At 42.3% G+C, this 18,162-nt stretch overlaps 1 protein-coding gene and 1 non-coding gene across 4 annotated transcripts in view; one reads left to right on the forward strand and one right to left on the reverse strand.

The window, feature by feature from the left end:
* The window catches only part of SYNE1 (spectrin repeat containing nuclear envelope protein 1), a 445,623-nt gene that overhangs the window by 16,155 nt on the left and 411,306 nt on the right, over positions 1-18,162 (reverse strand). For all 3 annotated transcript variants that reach the window (XM_066248218.1, XM_066248216.1, XM_066248219.1), the window contains 8 exons: positions 16,912-17,094; positions 16,522-16,659; positions 13,747-13,938; positions 12,501-12,834; positions 10,467-10,535; positions 8,271-8,413; positions 3,819-3,945; positions 3,033-3,244 (listed from right to left, as the gene is read on the reverse strand). In XM_066248218.1, the coding sequence (XP_066104315.1) occupies positions 3,033-3,244; positions 3,819-3,945; positions 8,271-8,413; positions 10,467-10,535; positions 12,501-12,834; positions 13,747-13,938; positions 16,522-16,659; positions 16,912-17,094 (1,398 nt within the window). The remainder of the gene's footprint in view (positions 1-3,032; positions 3,245-3,818; positions 3,946-8,270; positions 8,414-10,466; positions 10,536-12,500; positions 12,835-13,746; positions 13,939-16,521; positions 16,660-16,911; positions 17,095-18,162) is intronic.
* Positions 14,427-14,502, forward strand: TRNAF-GAA (transfer RNA phenylalanine (anticodon GAA)). The gene has a single exon. It is a non-coding gene; the product is annotated as a tRNA-Phe (tRNA).

Here is an 18,162-nt window from a genome sequence, read left to right on the forward strand (position 1 = left end):
TAAGATACAGTGAGTTCACACCACTGAGAACCACGCTGCAGGCAAAAGAAATGGGTAAAATGTACACCTGAGTAGACAAGCGGAGCCCAAAACAATATGGTGTGGAGCCCAAAAAAATATGGTGTGGAGCGGAAGAGTCGGAAACAGAATATGCGCAACTAACAGCATTTACGTCATTTAAAATACATGTGTGTCCACAGCAGTCTACTTTCCTCATGAATACATAGGAACAAAGAATATTCATTGACTATTTCAGAATGGCTGCCAGGGTTCGAGGACTAAAAAACAGGGTGTACGGGGTGGGAAGGATACATAAATAACCTGAAGAGGAACTTTGCAGGAAGCAACCATGACCCTGCGCAATGAAATAAGGCGTATGATTACCTCAACCCCCAGCATGGGATTTCAACAACAACACAAAGCCAAGCTGGGCTCCATTAGTTCTGAGCAGCAGGAAATGTGCTTTTTGTTCTAGTGTAAGAATTCCGTTTCAATAGACCAATGGTACTCAAAGTTCTGTGCATAAGAATAAAATGGGAAGCTTGATAAGAAAGCAGCTTCTCAGGCTCTGGCCTCCATAGGCCCAGACAGTGGCCCATAGGATGAGGACACAGCCTATACAATGGGCCACCTTCTAGTGATGGTTAAGAGAATGAATTGAGTATTCAATCAGCTAACCAACTTAGTTTGATTTCTCACACACATGCACACACACACACTCACCAGGCAACTTGATTTTTCACTCTGTGCATCTCCTAAAGATCTAGAACTAAGTTCCAAGAACTTGAGAATACAATTATGCACTAATAACTGAATACTGGGTACTGTTTAAAAATCTCCAGATCAAGTTAGGGTGAGTGATCCTGCAAATCACATCTACCCAGGCTACACTTCCTATAATTTCTCACTTTTCTGCAAAGTTTCCAGTGTGGCTTAATTTTTAAATATTCAATAGAATATTTATTATTATTATTTTTTATTCAGTAAGAAGCGGGGAGGCAGAGAGACAGACTCCCCATGCGGCACTAGTGGGATCCACCCTGCAAGCCCACTAGGGGCTGGTGCTCTGCCCACCTGGGGTGTTGCTCAGTTGCTGAGCAACTGAGTTCTTAGCACCTGAGGCAGAGGCCATGGAGCCATCCTCAGTGCACAGGGCCAACTCACTCCAATTGAGCCATGGCTGCAGGAGGGGAAGAGAAAGAAGTGAAAGGGGGAGGGGTGGAAAAGCAAATGGGCACTTCTCCTGTGTGCCCTGATCGGGAATCAAACCTGGGGCATCCACATGCTGAGCCAGTGCTCTACCACTGAGCCAACTGGCCAGGGCCAATAGAATCTTAACATATTAAATATGGATTCAACCACAGAGACAGAAAAAGATTGAGAGATATTATGGAAAGATAATTGGATGTTCTACAGATTTATCTTCAGAAAACAGAGAGGATTTTGGGGGAGGAGTTCAGGGGAGGGTAGCTTTTTTTTTTTTTTGGTCATATAAGCTGACGTTCAGGGTCTCATTTCTCTACCCTAATCTCACTTGAGTCTCAGACCCTGGCCAGCATTAGTATCATCACCTTTGTAAGGAATCTAGTTTTAATGCCACACTGCCTCACATTTTCCCAGAGAGCAACTAAAGGAATTCAAGTACTCTAGAGAAAAACGCATTTTAGAATTCAGATAATGTAAATTGCATCTCTCATCGGACACTTCATCCTGAAACTGATGGGGCTGGTGAAGAAGGCTGAACATCGGTGGAGAAGACTCATTTCTCTGTTTGAAAATTTCACTCCCAACCATCACCAAAGCAAGCCACAAAAACATCACCCCGGATAAATAGTGTAGATGAAAACCAGAGAGACACACAAAAGCAGTGCGCTTAATCCTTGAGCCTGCAGAGCCTGGGTAGCTCTGTTCTGAGGGAAAGCTCTCCTCCATATTCTCCAAACAAAAAGACAGACTCAAAAGAGCTATTAAGAAGAAACTGAGCAGGCCCTGGCCGGTTGGCTCAGCGGTAGAGCGTTGGCCTGGCGTGCGGGGGACCCGGGTTCGATTCCCGGTCAGGGCACACAGGAGAAGCGCCCATTTGCTTCTCCACCCCCCCCCTTCCTCTCTGTCTCTCTCTTCCCCTCCTGCAGCCAAGGCTCCATTGGAGCAAAGATGGCCCGGGCGCTGGGGATGGCTCCTTGGCCTCTGCCCCAGGCGCTAGAGTGGCTCTGGTCGCGGCAGAACGACACCCAGGAGGGGCAGAGCATCGCCCCCTGGTGGGCAGAGAGTCGCTCCTGGTGGGCGTGCCGGGTGGATCCCGGTGGGGCGCATGCGGGAGTCTGTCTGACTATCTCTCCCCGTTTCCAGCTTCAGAAAAATACAAAAAAAAAAAAAGAAGAAGAAGAAACTGAGCTCTTGCTCCACAGAATACTTAGAAAAGTCTGAGCACAGCAATGCATTTCAATGGCTGGGCTAAGGAGGAGCCCTAAGATCCAGAGATGGAGTTAAAGGAAGTTCTGTTGTGTACCACACCCATGCAAAAAAAATCTCAGGTGTTTTATCACAATGACTCCATAGTTTTGTCTCATGAAAAATTGCTTCTGCCGTGACTAGAGTTTCTATTTCAGAAGTTCTGCTGATGCCAGAATGTCCAATGACTTCATTAGGTCTCCACAAACTCACATATAAAAAGTCTTGGAACTTTAAAGCCTTGGAGGAACCCGGTAATAGCTCGATTTCCCTGAGGAGTGGTGTAACAGGTCCTAGAGGTACCTGGATGGTTCATAAACTTCTCATTGATCATGTAAAAATACCAACTTATTAAATCATACATGATTATTTACATGGGGAGTACTTCTACAATGTGGTCCATCCTTCTGCCCTTCCAAATCTTCTTTACAAACACTGATTACGCATGGCTGGGCGGGGGGGGGGGGGGAAGCATTTGTGTGCCCTGTGCCAACAATTTCCCTGCAGCTGTATCATAGTAACGCGGCTAGAGTGCCAGGCATCCCGCGTGGCTGCTCTGGGAAAGGCCGAGGGCAGCTTACCTTGAGCTTTTTGATTTGGAGCTCGATGGACTGGAGGTCAGTGCTGAGCTCCAGGCGCTGCAGCTGCTCCAGCTCCTCCTCCGTCGCCCCCAGCCAGGTCCAGATGTTGCTCAGGTCGGAGCTGAACTGCTGCCACTTCTGGAGGTTCTGCTTCATCCGCAGCTCCTTGCTCAGGGCCTGCGCCTGCATCAGCTCCCAGCGGTCGATCACACCTGGCCAGATGTGGCGTACACACAGTTACAAGGCGTTTTCCTACGCATCCCGTGTTTGGGAAATGCTTTAAACACGCATTGGCGGCTGACTTTAAACAGCCACAGAAAGAAAAGTAATTCTACTGAGCACTTCTGTTGCTGTCAGCTATAAACAACAGCATCATGGCTGTGTTCTTCCTATTTGCATTTTTAATGGTGATGCAGTAAAACAAAAGAAAGAGAAAAAGAGTGAGCTGCGTAGGTTTTAACATTGTAAAGAGCTTTATAAAGTAGTGAGCAGCAGTGTGCATGAAGATAAAATTCAGTTCTTGACCTAATTCTGCAACAGAACTCTGTGAGCATACATTCAAAATGCCTGACTTAGTCATGGTAGAGACTGCTTTGAAATCGGGACAGACACAGAAAATAACACTGTGATGCCTTTCCCCTCCCTCTTCTGTCACAGGAGATCACTGGAACACGGAGAAAAGTTCTCAGGACAGAAAAGCACAGAATGAGGTAAGCAACACTCGGGTCAACAAAGTGTTTCCAAATCTTCCATTTCCTTCCGTCTCGAATTGAGCAGCTCACTCACCAGCGGTCTGGGTCTCGGTACTATTCAGGTTGACAAAGCCAGGAAAATTCTCCTCTTCCTCCTTCAGTTTGTGCTCCAGCCTCTTCACGGAGTCGATACTGCTGCTGCATTCAGCCAGAAGTTTCATCTGTTTAGACACAGAAAACAGGCCCTCATCACTGAATTCTCACATTGCCATGAGTGCAAGAGCTTCCAGGGACAATATCTTTGTACTGCCTCGAAAAGGACAGTGGCTGTGTTTTACTTTTCTGTGATACTCTGCTAAAAAAGGAAACGGCCAAGTTCAAAAACATGCATCTTAAACGTGTGACACCTTCTTATATACATAAAGCAATACCTCAAAGACACACTTTGCATATGTGGTTTTGCAAGTGAAATCCTCAAAATTTCTTTGCAACTTATGAATGGAGGCAAACTAAACTCAGAGCCCTCAGCTCCTACTGCATCTCTAATTTTTTGGCACGTTGCTCCCTCTTTTTTAAACTGAAAAATGGAAACAATAATATTAACATAAATCTCAAAGGGACAGTTTTTGCATTAAATAATTAAAATACTTAAAAGCATAAAGCAAAATTAGAACCAGGTATTGAATGAGAAAATTTAAGCATAATTTAATAGGTATTAAAGGGATAAATTCTAACATGAAAGGAGAAGCTTCCAGATACTTTGAAACAAACTAAAATTGAAAACACAACAATCCAAAACTATGGGACACAGAGAAAGTAGTTTTAAGAGGGAAAGTCTTACCATGATAGGCCTATCTCAAGAAACAAGAAAAATCTCAAACAGTCTAACTTTACATTTAAAGATCTTGAAAAAGAACCACAAATGAAGCCCAAAGTGAGTGGAAATAAGGAAATAATAAAGATCAGAGCAGAATAACTAAAAAAGAGTTAAAAAAAAAAAAAGTACCAAAGATCAATGAAAGCAAGAGCTGGTTCTTAGAAAAAATAAACAAGATTGATAAATCTTTAACCAGACTCACAAAGAAAAAAAGAGAGGACCCAAATAAATAAAATCAGAAAGGAATGAGAAGTAAAACTGACACCAAAGAAATCAAAGCATTGTAAGAAAATATTACTACCATATCGCAAACTCAACAACTATATGCCAATAAACTGGACAATCTAGAAGAAATGAATAAAGTCCTATAAATATATAATTTTCCAAACCGGATTCAGGAAAAATAAGAGAATCAGAATAACCAGATTACAGCTAGTGAAAATGAAGCATTAATCAAAAAACTCCCAACAAACAAAAGTCTTGGGCAGGATGGTTTCACACGTAAGTTTTACCAAACATTCAAAGAAGAAATAACACCAATCCTTCTCAAACTATTCCAAAAAATTCATGAGGAGAAAAGATTCCCAAAGTCATTCTATATGGCCAACATTATCCTAATTCCAAAACCAGATAAAGACACTACAAAGAAAAAAAAATTATAAACCAATATCCCTGATGAACATAGATGCTAAATTTGAGACAAAATATTAGCAAACTGCATCCAACAATATATTAAAAAGTGTACACACCATGATCCAGTGGGGTTTATTCTGGGGATGCAAGGTTGGTACAAATCATGCAAATCGATAAAAGTGATATGCCACAGAAACAAAATGAAGGATAAAAATCACATGCTCATATCAACAGATACAAAAAAGCATTTGATAAAATCTAGCACCCATTCATAAAAAAAACTCTCAACAAAGTAGAAATAGAGAAGACATACCTCTGCATAATAAAGGCCATATATCACAAACCCACAGGCAATATCACACTCACTGGGCAAAACTACAAGTGTGGTCCTGGCCCAGTGGTTCAGTGGATAAAGCATTGACCTGGTGCACCAGATGTCACAGGTTCGACCCCTAATCGGGGCATGTATGAGAAGTAAACAATGAATATACAACTAAATGGAACAACTAAATGAAACAACAAGTTAATGCTTTTCTGACCCCCCCCCCTTTCTCTCATATCAATGGGAAGAAAAATACAAGCATTTCCCTTAAGATCGGGAACAAGACAGGCATGTCCACTTTTACTGCTCTAATTTAACATAGCAGTAGAAGTCCTAGCCACAGCAATCAAACAACAAGAAGAAATAAAAGATATGCTAATTGGAAAGGAAGAAGAAAAACTGTCATTATTTGCAGATGACATGATACTGTATGTAGAGAACCCTAAAGATTCCACAAAAAAACTATGAGAACTAGTAAATGAATTCAGTAAATATTCAGAATTCAGTTGCATTTTTACAAACCAATAATGAACTATCAGAGAGAGAAACTAAGAACATAATCCCACTTACAATTGTTTCAAGAAGAATAAAATACCTAGGAATAAGTTTAATGAAGGATGTAAAAGATCTATACTCATAAAACTATAAGACGCTGAAGAGAGAAACGGAAGAAGGCACAAGTAAGTGGAAACATGCACTGTGTTCATGGATAAGAAGAATTAATATCATTAAAATGTCCACACTATCCAAAGCAATTTATAGGTTCAACAAAATTCTTATCAAGATACCATTGGTATCTTTCACAGAAATAGAACAAATATTTCAAAAAGTTATATGGAACTATGAAGGACCTTGAATAGCCACAGCAATCTTGAGAAAGAACAAAGTTGGAATAATCATGCTACCTATTTCAAACTATACTACAGGCCATAGGAATTAAAACAGCATGACGCTGGCACAAAAAAGACATATAGATCAATGGTACATAATAGAAAGCCTAGAAATAAACCCAGGCCTTTATAGGAAATTAATATTAGATAAAGGAGGCAAAAACATACAATGGTCAAAGACAGTCTATTCAGTAAACGGTGTTGGGAAAACTGGACCGATACATGAAAAATGAAACTAGACCACCTTCTTACACCATACACAAAAATAAACTCAAAATGGATTAAAGACTTAAGTAGTAGACTCAAACCATAAAAATTCCAGGCAGTAAAACTTTGGACATTCCTTGTAGTAATATATTTTCTGATATATCTCCTTGGGGAAGGGAGACCGAAACAAAACAAAACAAAACAGAAAAACAAAACCAAAAACAAATGGTCATTTTACGCTGAAGGGAGAGGGGTGGGGGAGGCAGAGGAGGGTGGGAGGATAAATGGTAATGGACAGAGATCTGACTCGGGGTGGTGAACACGGTACAGTGTACAGATTGTGTGCTGGGGAACTGTGCACCTGAACCCGCTATCATTTCATTAAGCAGTGTCACCCTAATAAATTCAGTTAAAAAGGAGAATCTTCCAACTCCATGTCTAGTATGCACACTTGTGAAAAATGAAAAGAACAAATAATTTCATGGCACTCCTGCTATACTGAGCATAAAGTTACCATTCATAGCCTTTAACAAATCACATTGCTATTAATTGACTTTGACTGCTTTTGATTGAGGTTGAGTATAATCTCAGTGATGTCAGCACAGTCCTCAGGAAACTATATTTTGAAAAAACAGGTTTCCACTATAATAGAAGTCAGTAGAATGGGCCAGACTGGACAGGAAGTACACTCATGATTGATCACTCTTCTGTAATTGTGAGGACACGAACACCGGCACATATAACTGGGACGGCCCTCTTCCCTGGGTGAGCTGCCATTAGACGTTGGGAAGTGAATAATTGTTTCCTTTTCCCCGGCAATCTTTGGGGTGAGCAAGCGGCTATGAAGCATGGAAGGGGTTGACTTTCAGATTCTCTTTTTTAAATATGTGTAGGAAAAGTTTTCTGGGGGGGGGAAATCATACTGCTCACAAACATTAGGGGCTATTTCCAAATGAATACGAAGCAATAAAATATCCCCTGATTTTTGTGAGCAGCGTATTTGGTCAGTAACTTGAGCAGAGCAAATAAAGTCATTATATACTTTCCTAAGTTCTTTAAAAAAAAGGAGCAGTGACAGACTCAATCTTTTGCCATCTTTTCGACAATCCCTCCTGTTAGAATTGTTTTCTGCAGAATGAGCATACTAAACACAGAGGATAAAACCATTCCCAAGGTTATTCAGTGAATCGATAAACTCAGGGTAAAATAATAATAATAATAACAATTAAAATTCCATGTTAGTAATGTATTAGCTGAAATCTGCGGCTCCGAGGATAACTGTGGTCCGAAAATTATTAGCCGAATTTGGAAAATTGCCTAATCACTTTCAGGAGCCAAAGCATTTTGTTGCTTTCAGTGGAAGGGAGCTCGCTAAGCCCTCTGTGTAAGGGAACAGGCTGCCGATGACAGCAGGTGAGCGGGCCTGAGCGCGGTCCAGGCTGACTCAGAGGGTAGCTTGCTAACAGGGCTTTGTTTTGCACCTCCACGCCTGTGAGTTGCTGGGAAGCATGGTGTTTGGAGAGCTCACAAAGCACTCGTGCCCCAGACAAATTGTTCTCTGTCACACCACTGTGATTTCAGGGTAACTGTCCGGACCCCAGAGGTCAGGATACTCACGTAGCCTCGGTAGCTGGCGTCCAGCTCCGGTCCTGTGGGAGTTTTGCTGCGGATGACGGCTTCGGTTTGCTGCATCTGAAAGTGGCTGTCGTCCAGCGCTTTGTCCAGTTGTCGGATCTGGGACTCTAAGGCACTGGAATCCCCTGCAGTGTCAACCATAAGATTTTTTTTTTTAAATAAGCTATGCAAGCTTGAAGATCAAGAAGTTTAAGAAATTATTTCAGTTAAAGCTGTATAGAAATAGCATGTGTGTGGGTAATTACAAAGCAAGTTTAGTACTAACGTGCTGGTGAGTTAGACGTTAAATGACCAGACCAATGAATGAGCTTGAACTAAGAGACCTTGTTGGGTGGACACTGCAAAAGGGCTCTGCAGTGGGTCCTAACAGCCTGTGTCTGCCCCCTTTTACAGCTGATCCCCTGAAAATCTGCATGTTGTGAGCCGTGGGAGGCCTTTCTAAAATCCTTAGGGGGTATCCTCTGCTCCCCAATAATTACAAGGAGGTTAGCTCTCATATTTCTCTGCAGTCACTAACCTCGCAGAAAAAGATATGCCCTGCAATTTTTCTTTCTGCATCTTGTTAGAAGGTGGTGCTGTTGATGTGCTGCATGGCTGCCTCATCCACTTATGGTATTATTTCAAGTTCACCAATTAAAGACGAGCTCAAGACAGGTATGTATGGAAACACCAAACTAGCAATGACTGGCTTTTGTTCAAAATTTGATTCAAAACCAGGAGAAAGCTCTCAGCTTTCTTAGTCATAGCCTAGACCTCCTAGCTCACTCTCCTTCCAGAGATATAACACCTTTCAGCAAAACTATTTGTGTGTGTGCATTTTGTGTGCATGCATGTGTGTGTGTGTGTATTGCAGCCTTTGACTTGAACAAGAACATTGATTAACAGAGTGCAGCTAGCACAAGGTGAAAGCAGAACGAATATTAGTAAGCCTTATGAATTTTTATTTTTCTGTAAGAAAAGACCTCGAAGTCCACCTGGAAGAGGTCTCTTACTGGGACCCACTCGGGCAGTCATCGTTTTACTAACGATACTTTCCTTCAAAACCCAAGTGTTCCCCAGTAACCCTGCAACTCAGTACCACATCACTGTGTTAAACTCTACTCTCCACCATCCTCCGCGTTAGTGACCCTGAACCATGTACAGTTTGTCTAATGCAGGGGTCCCCAAACTTTTTACACAGGGGGCCAGTTCACTGTCCCTCAGACCGTTGGAGGGCCGGACTATAAAAAAAACTATGAACAAATCCCTATGTACACTGCTCATATCTTATTTTAAAGTAAAAAAACAAAACGGGAACAAATACAATATTTAAAATAAAGAACAAGTAAATTTAAATCAACAAACTGACCAGTCTTTCAATGGGAACTATGCTCCTCTCACTGTCCACCAATGAAAGAGGTGCCCCTTCCAGAAGTGCGGCGGGGGCCGGATAAATGGCCTCAGGGGGCCGCATGCGGCCCGTGGGCCCTAGTTTGGGGACCCCTGGTCTAATGCAACGTTAAGAGAAAGTGATTTCATTTTCCTTTTTAAAATTTTTCCTATTTCAGGAATTGTTCTGTCCTGAAACGAAAATCTAAGTCTTAAGATACGATCGAATACATATTTTATGTCATATTATTTTATACGTGGTAAGACTTATTAAACAAAATTTCCATAGAGCTGAACATCTGGGCTCACTCCTTGTCTAACATGTAAGCCCCGAGGTCCAGGGGGATGTGGGGTGGGCTCGAGGTCACAGATGCAGGCTGGTGGTCTTGGACCAGGGCCCTGAGCCCTGACTCTCCAGCCAGAGGCAGGTGGGTGATTCATCAAAGGCATGGAGTCAGGGCTGCTAGGGTCAAAGAGGCGCTAGGGCACAAATGCTGAAAACCCAGCGTTTCCGTCTCCCGTTCTCAGCTGTCAATGGACATCACAGGTCTATACTTAATGAGGCCGAGCACCAGCTAACAGGTTCAGAAGTTATTTCACTGCACTTAAGTATTCAACTCTTACTTTTGGTTTGATCAACCAAATGGTTGTTTTGTTTTGTGTGTTTTTTGTGTCCCTGGTACAGCGTCAGAGAAGAAGGTTCTGCCTTAACATGCTTGTGCCGCAGCGCCCTGAGAGGGACAGGAGCCGAGAGAAGACAGAGGCTTGTTACGGGGAGGGAGGGGGCTCGCTGTGGCTGGGAGTGCCTACCAGAGGTATTTCTGATGGCACTTTCTGTGAGTTTTACATAGGCCTCGGGACTTTCGGGGATCATTACATCTGCAAAAAGAGCACAGTCTAAGTTCACAGGTAAGTTCCGGAAACGTGGATTCCCTTGAGGCAGGAAAACAACTTTCCTAGAGGAAGAAAGGAAGTTAGTCATTGTGGACAGATAGCTCCAGGGCACGCAGGAGTGTGAACACGCCCACCAATGGTGTCCTGAAGTGAGTCGTAGTAATCAGAGTGTGAGCCCTCACACTCACTGACTGGGAGTGTGTTATGAGCCAGGCACTGTTACGTACTCATTTAACCTTACATCAACCCTACTGGGTGCGTGAGGGTGTCATTTCCACTGTATCGATGAGGATACTGACGTCGAGGGGAATTGAGTTACTTCTCCAAGTTTCAGCACCTTCTAAAGAGGCAAAAGTGAAATGTCGCCCCAGAGAGTTAGTTTCTAGAGCGGCGCTGCACGAGGCCAACAGAGATCACGTGAGCCACATATGTGATGTCAAAGGTTCTAACTGCCAAGTCAAAAAAGTAATTAAGAAGTAGGTGAAAATAATTTTAAAAATTTATTTTACTAAACCAATATATTCCAAGTATAACATGCAATGTTAGGTATTCTCTGTGTAAGTCTTTGAGATGCGTGCATTCACGTAAGTGCGTCTGACACAACAAATCTCAACGCAGTCACATGTCAGTGTTCAGCAGTCGCCCTGTGGCCAGAGGCGACATATTGAACTGGGCTGCCTTAGATGCCAAGTGCCGAACTACAGACGACACTATAACGACAAAACAGAAAGAAGGGAAAGCACATCTTTCACCACGATGCCCGTGCCACAGAGCTGCCTCAATCCCAATTTTATCACTCATCAGTTATGGGGAAGACTTCTTATGACTTCTCACATCCTTTCCAATTTATTTTCAATGCTGCATCTTTAGTTCAGGCCACCATCCATCTGTCCTGGATTATAAAATTATAAAATAGTCCATTTGGACTCTTTTTCTCCCAGTGCACTTCCCTACATATAGCATCAAGACAGGGTCAGCCTGCCCTGTGGTGGCACAGTGGGGAGAGCGTCGACCTGGAATGCTGAAGTTGTCATTTCAAAACCCCGGGCTTGCCTGATCAAGGCACATACAAGAAGCAACTATGAGTTGATATTTCTCATTTCAACCCACCTCTCTAAAGTCAATAAATAAATCTTAAAAAGAAAAAGACAAGTTTGTTGAAAATATGCATGTGGCATATCGCCTCCTTCCTTAGAGCCTTGCTTGCCGTGGCTCCCCATTACCCTCAGGATGAAAGCCACCCTCCTTTCCACATGAACAGCCTACTTTCTGACCAGGTCCTGGTCTGCCTTTCCACCTATTCTATGTCTACTCTAAGCTTTCCAACCTATAGCCTTGTCATTATGGACAAAGGCCTGGTGAGTTCGTCACAAGGCTGGGACGGGTGCCCTCCCCTCCCCTCCTCGGAACATCTACCTGACCAGCCCCTCCTCGTCCTTCCCTGAAGCCATCCCTCAAAGCTCCGGGTTAGCTGCCCCTGGTGTTTCCGCGCCTCCCCCTGCACGTGGCTACCCTAACGTCACACACGTCTTGCTTGTTGTCCGTGTCCCACACTTGAGTGTAAGAATAGGAACAGTATGTTCCCAGTACTCAGCAAAGCACTTGTCGCAGAGTAAGACCTAGTATGTGTGGCATAAAGCAATGGTCACACCCCTTTCATAGTTGATAATCACATAGATATCCAATGTGCCCTCATTACATCTGCAAAAAGAGCACAGTCTAAGTTCACAGGTAAGTTCAGGAAGCATGGATTCCCTTGAGGCAGGAAAACAACTTTCCTAGGGAAAGAAAGGAAGTTAGTCATTGTGGACAGAGAGCTCCAGGGCACGCCGGAGTGTGAGCAGGTGGGAGGAGGAGGAAGATGACTCCGCTGAGCTCACACGTTTCTAGTACAACACCACTGCCTTTTCTCTTGCTTCGGGCTGGCAAATAGGAAGAGCTCTTTCTTACCTGCTAAGCCAACAGCTCCCCTGAGGTAGAATTCTTTGTCTTCCTGACCCTCTTCATCCTCGGAGGGCAGAGTTCTGGACACGGCAGATTCCAGGTCCCGACTGAGGTCATAGTCATGGTCCCACTCCAGGGGGATGGAGTCCACACTGGCAGGCGTGTCGCGTCCTGACCGCTCGCTCCGGACGGGCTGGGCGAGTGAAAGGGAAGGGTTGGAGGAGGGCTGGGGGGACAGCGCGCTGTCCGCAGCGGGTTCAGGCCAGCGGAGGTCCGAGAGAGCTGCCGAGTCCTCCGGCTCCAGCTCCCGGTCAGAGAGGTCGTGCTCATCGTCGGGGAGCTAGAAATGCAGTTGACCAGCTCTGTTACTGCGGCGACCAGATGACCCTTATGCTTCTTGCTCTGCTTCTCGCCAGACCTCAGAGTTCAAGCTTCCCTGGGTCACATTCCTACCCGCAGTAGGGATCATTTTAAACTGCCTATCATCACATAAATAAGAATCCTGTGATCACTTTTAAAAACGTCATAAATTACTGTAACAAAGCCTCAGTTTTAGCACTGCAAAAATGGAAATTGTATTAAAATCTACTTCAAAGAACTGGCATAAAATTAAATAAGATAAGGTAAATAATCCTGTGCTTGCAACACAACGTGTACACAATGGTGCATGTCGGGAACGGAAGGAAATCACTAACAAAGCCTTAGCTGTCCTTCTTTAATCCTATAATCCTACATCCCAAATACAAAATATACTTTTAACACAGAAGTTTCCAAATATTCTAATAATAACATCTCAATACCCAGATGTGATTATAGCATCAATTAGGGAAATAGAAGAGAAAAATGACTCAATGAAACTTCCTCCATAGTTGAGAAACTAATGACATTGTTCACTTCCATCTCTTTCATTTCTTCTATCTAGAAGCTTCTTTATCTTCCATAGAAGATATGTACCAAGAACTCCTCTAAGCTCTCTATCTATTTATCTATCTAGCCTCATTTCATGTCCCAAACAATCTTTTCTGCCAGGTAGGCACCGTTATTAAAACCAGGTTTCCAGTTGAGGAAACTGAGGCAAGATACATGAAATAATTGGCCGAGAGTGACATAGACAACCCATGTCAGAGGTGGGACCAGAACCCAGGCATTGTGGGCCCAGCGTCTGGGTTCTCAGCCGCTGCCCAGTGCTGCCTAACCCCACACGATTCTTTCTCTTTAGAGTTAATGAGCACGAGACAACCGCGGTACGCACAGGCAGGCGGATCAGCTTCCGGTGGTACCGCTCCACGCGCCCGAAGACCTCCTGACAGTAGCGCCGCAGCTCCTCCAGCTCCTCCTCGATGACCGCCGCGTCCAAGGGCTCGCTCTTCTCGATCAGCTGTTCTCCCTGGGCGATTATCTGTTCAATCTTGTTGTGGTTCAGTGAAATCTCCTGCTGGAATGCCTACGGAGCACAGGCCTCAGGTGATTTTTTATTGCTTGGATTGCCATGAAATAATTAGAAGATGCATATTTGGAAAAACCTATGTAGGGTATATTGAAATTACCATACGCCATTAATAAGCCAAGGGTCTATTACTTTATATGGTAAAACATAAAACATTTTAAATTAGAACATGAGTTGGAAATAAAATTATTAAAATTCTGTGACCCAGAAGAGAGTCTTTGGTTAATAAAATTCACTACCATGGACAGTGCAGGCAGAAAATCTCAGGGAAAGCATTCAAACCCATCATAAAGTTGATAGCCCTGGTTATCCTTGATAAAAACCAATTGTAATCATTACAATGCTACTTAAATAAATATAGCAGTTTAAAGAAATACATTGAATATTTCAATTTTACATCATGTATGACTAAGAGAAACCAAGCAAATGACAATTTCATAAATGCTTCTTAGATGATTTTTATAGCTATAAGACACAAGCAAGAGACCCTGGCTGATTGGCTCAGCGGTAGAGCGTCAGCCTGAAGTGTGGAAGTCCTGGGTTCAATTCCCAGTCAGGGCACACAGGAGAAGCACCCATCTGCTTCTTCACCCTTCTCCCTCTCCTTCCTCTCTGTCTCTCTCTTCCCCTCCTGCAGCCAACACTCCATTAGAGCAAAGTTGGCCCAGGCGCTAAAGACGGCTCCATGGCCTCCACCTCAGGTGCTAGAATGGCTCTGGCCGCAACAGAGTGATGCCCCAGATGAGCAGAGCATCGCCCCCTGGTAGGCTTGCTAGGTGGATCCTGGTCGGTTGCATACAGGAACCTGTCTACCTGTCTCCCTGCTTCTAACTTCAGGAAAAAAAAAAGACATAGCAGGAAGGATTAAGAATTAAAATGATTTGAAAAATAAAGAATTCTGGAGATCATTTAGACTCATTCTACAAGGTTCAAAAGAGTTAAAACTACTTGGGACAAGTTTCAAGGAATACATCTTAATTCACAAGAATGAACTCTGGAGTAGTCAAAACTGTCCGATAATGAAAAGACTACAAGGAGAGAAGAAAGGACAGTAATGAATTCTATGGCCTCCCACAGTCCCAAAAGGAAAGACTCAACCACCACTTGGAGGAAATTTCCTGCCAAAGGCTTTAAATGCGGATTTGCCTGTGAATGAACTCGGGAGAATCAGGGTGGGAGGAATGGAGAGAGGGGTTGGGCAGAATACCAGGGTTAACTATTCTATGATTTTTTTTTCATATACAATTAAGGGTAACTTCATTGTTTTATTATAACAACCTATGGTTATGGGCATCATGAGTATATATTTTTTAAATCTGTTTAACTATTTCAGGAAGAAAATCTTATAAGATACCTTGTGAGTTATTCAAATTATTAAATACATTTCCATTTAGAGAATCCTTCTATATAATATATGGTATGTCCTTCCTATTTAAATTTTTAACTTGCCACTGTAGTTGAATTGTATAGTGAAGCATATAAAATACGTTTAAAATTAATTTGGCATCTAAGAATACAGAATACATGAAACACAGAGGTCAAATAAATTATTTGAAGGTGCTAGAAACAAATCAGAAAAAAAATACCCCACAAAAACAACCACCAAAAAAGATCCTCGATATCCTCACTATCAAGTTAATAATTAAAAGTAATATGTTATCGGTAATTATCTCTGAGTAGTGCACTATATGTCATTCTTTAATATCTTTTGTATTTTTTGAATTTTTTTCAATCATAAAGAATACATTTCTTGGTTTTAGAGAAGATTTTATGAATTTGACCCCAAAGGCAAGGAAAGTAAAGGCATAAATAAATGAATGGGACTATATCAAACTATATCAAACAGCAAAAGAAAACAAAAAGGCAACCAACCAAATGGGAGAAGATATTTGCAAACAACACTCTGACAAAGGGTTAATATCCAAAATAAAGACGCTCATCTTTGCTAGCTATTGGAGAAACACAAATGAAAACTACAATAAGATATCACCTCGCACTTGTTTAAAAGGTTATTATCCACAAGACAGGTAATAACAAGTGTTGGTGAGGCTGTGGAGAAACAGGAGCCCTCATTCACTGCTGGTGGGAGTGTAAACTGGTACAGCCCTTATGGAAGACAGTATCGAGGTTCCTCAAAAAGTTAAGAATAAAGTTACTATATAACCCAGCAACCCCTCTTCTAGATGGTGCAGAAAAAGTCAAGCACCATATGATTTCACTCATATGTGGGATGTAAAACTAAAATCAACAAATGAACAAATAAGAAAAGCAGAAAAAAAACTCATAGACATAGACAACGTTACAGTGGTTACCGAGGAAAGGGGGGTGGAGAGTAATAAAGGGTAAAGGTGGTTGAATATATGGTGACAGAAGATGATTTGACTTAGGGTGGTGGGCACGCAATGCAATACAAAGATTCGGTATCACTGAAATGTACACTAAATCTCTATAATCTTATTAACCAATGTCACTCCAATATATTTAAAAAAAAGTTAATTATCTTCTTTACCAAAGGGTCTGCAAATCCCTTCTTCTTCACTTTCTTCACACTGATAATCTGAAGAATCACTAATCTATTACCTTGAGTTGCTTTATTTTAGCTTGAACATCACACTCGGAAAAGTGCTCGATATTGGTAAGCTGTAAATCCATCTCTGTCAGCCACACCAGAATGCTGTCCCGTGCCGTCTCAAACTCCTCACGCTGGCCAATGAAATGCTGGGTGTGAAAAGAGAATAATAAAAAATTTAGAAGCCCACACACTAAGATGGCATCCCCAATTCCAACGGGCTTCTGGAAAACCATTTTCTCAATGAGCAATGAGAACCCTGCCATCCTTTACCATATAAATTAACCCTGGAGCTTCCGCCTGCCATCCCAGTCTTATAAAATCACCGAGCCCGTGCTTGAATATTGCGTTCAAATGGCCCAAGCCCATCCCCTGAGCAACAGAAGAGGCATAACAAAGACCTTGAGTCTGCGCAAGATGGAGGTGACGCGCTTTTGCAGGTTGTCCCATCTCTGGTTGCCTTCGTGGACCATCTGCTTCAGCCGGCAGGCGGAGTCGGTGCGGTTCTCTCTGGCCAGGCGGCGGTATTGCTTGTTGATCAGTTCCAGCTGGGTCAGGGTCTCATGCACCTGTCGCTGGAAAGCCTAAGACCACAGAGAGGCATACGGGTGAGGGACATCCTAAAGGGTGAGCTCTCCACCATGGCGTCTGGGCTGCAGGCTACAGTGGGAAGTCACACTGTCACAGACAGGCAAAGGACAGTCTCTAATGAGTGCTTAGTTCCCCTTGTTAAAGGAAAGTGATGAATCGGTGTGGCATAAGGAAAGGGGGCAGATCAAAAATATAAAACAGAATAGCAAAAAAAAAAAAAAAAGAATGGTATATATAATATATACATATACATACACAAATACACATACATATATAACATATTCATATACACTTATACACATAAAACTTACATATATACATATAAAATAAAGTTTTAAGATAACTGCCAAAAAAAATTTTTTCAGATAAAACCAACTTATTACAAAAATATTTTTGTATGCTGATATGAGTTTAAAATATTCAAGATTCCCAACCTCAATACTGAGAAAAGATAGCTGGAAAAATAAAAAACTGTCTTTATTTGAAAAACATGTAACTTCCTAAAAAATCCAGAAACTGTCTCAATTCTGGTGTCCATTAAAAAGATTAAAACCACCTTTTGCAAAAAGTCTTTTAATTGCAAACTATTATGAACTTTAATAAAAAGCTGTCCAGTAAAATACAAGCAACTTTACATAGAAAAATGTTTGGACCGTGCTCTATTTCTTTCGTTGTCGCTGCTGCTCTTATGAATGACTCAGTTTTTGTAAACCATTTTAGAGCTGATGCAGCACCTTACACTGCAGTGACCTCTGTTTACTATTGAGGTTACCCTACTCACAGTTTAGACTTTCTGAACGTAAAATACTCTTTTTTCTTTCTCTCTGCAATCTAGCATAGACTTAGCATAAGATCATTTGGCCAAAATAAAATAAAGTGTTTCTTTTTTCCAAGCTTATGTATGACTTGTGACTGATTTTCACTTGACCTCAGACAAAAAAATTGTATAATTAGTTGGACTATACCCATCTAAATCCTAAAGTCCGGCTTCCCCTGGCTCATTACATGCTTACGTGTTGCAATATTTCTGCCTCTGAAATGGTTTTCCCGCTAAGAGGTGC

The sequence above is a fragment of the Saccopteryx bilineata genome, chromosome 12 (genome assembly GCF_036850765.1).
Source record: "Saccopteryx bilineata isolate mSacBil1 chromosome 12, mSacBil1_pri_phased_curated, whole genome shotgun sequence".
Lineage (NCBI taxonomy): Eukaryota > Metazoa > Chordata > Mammalia > Chiroptera > Emballonuridae > Saccopteryx > Saccopteryx bilineata.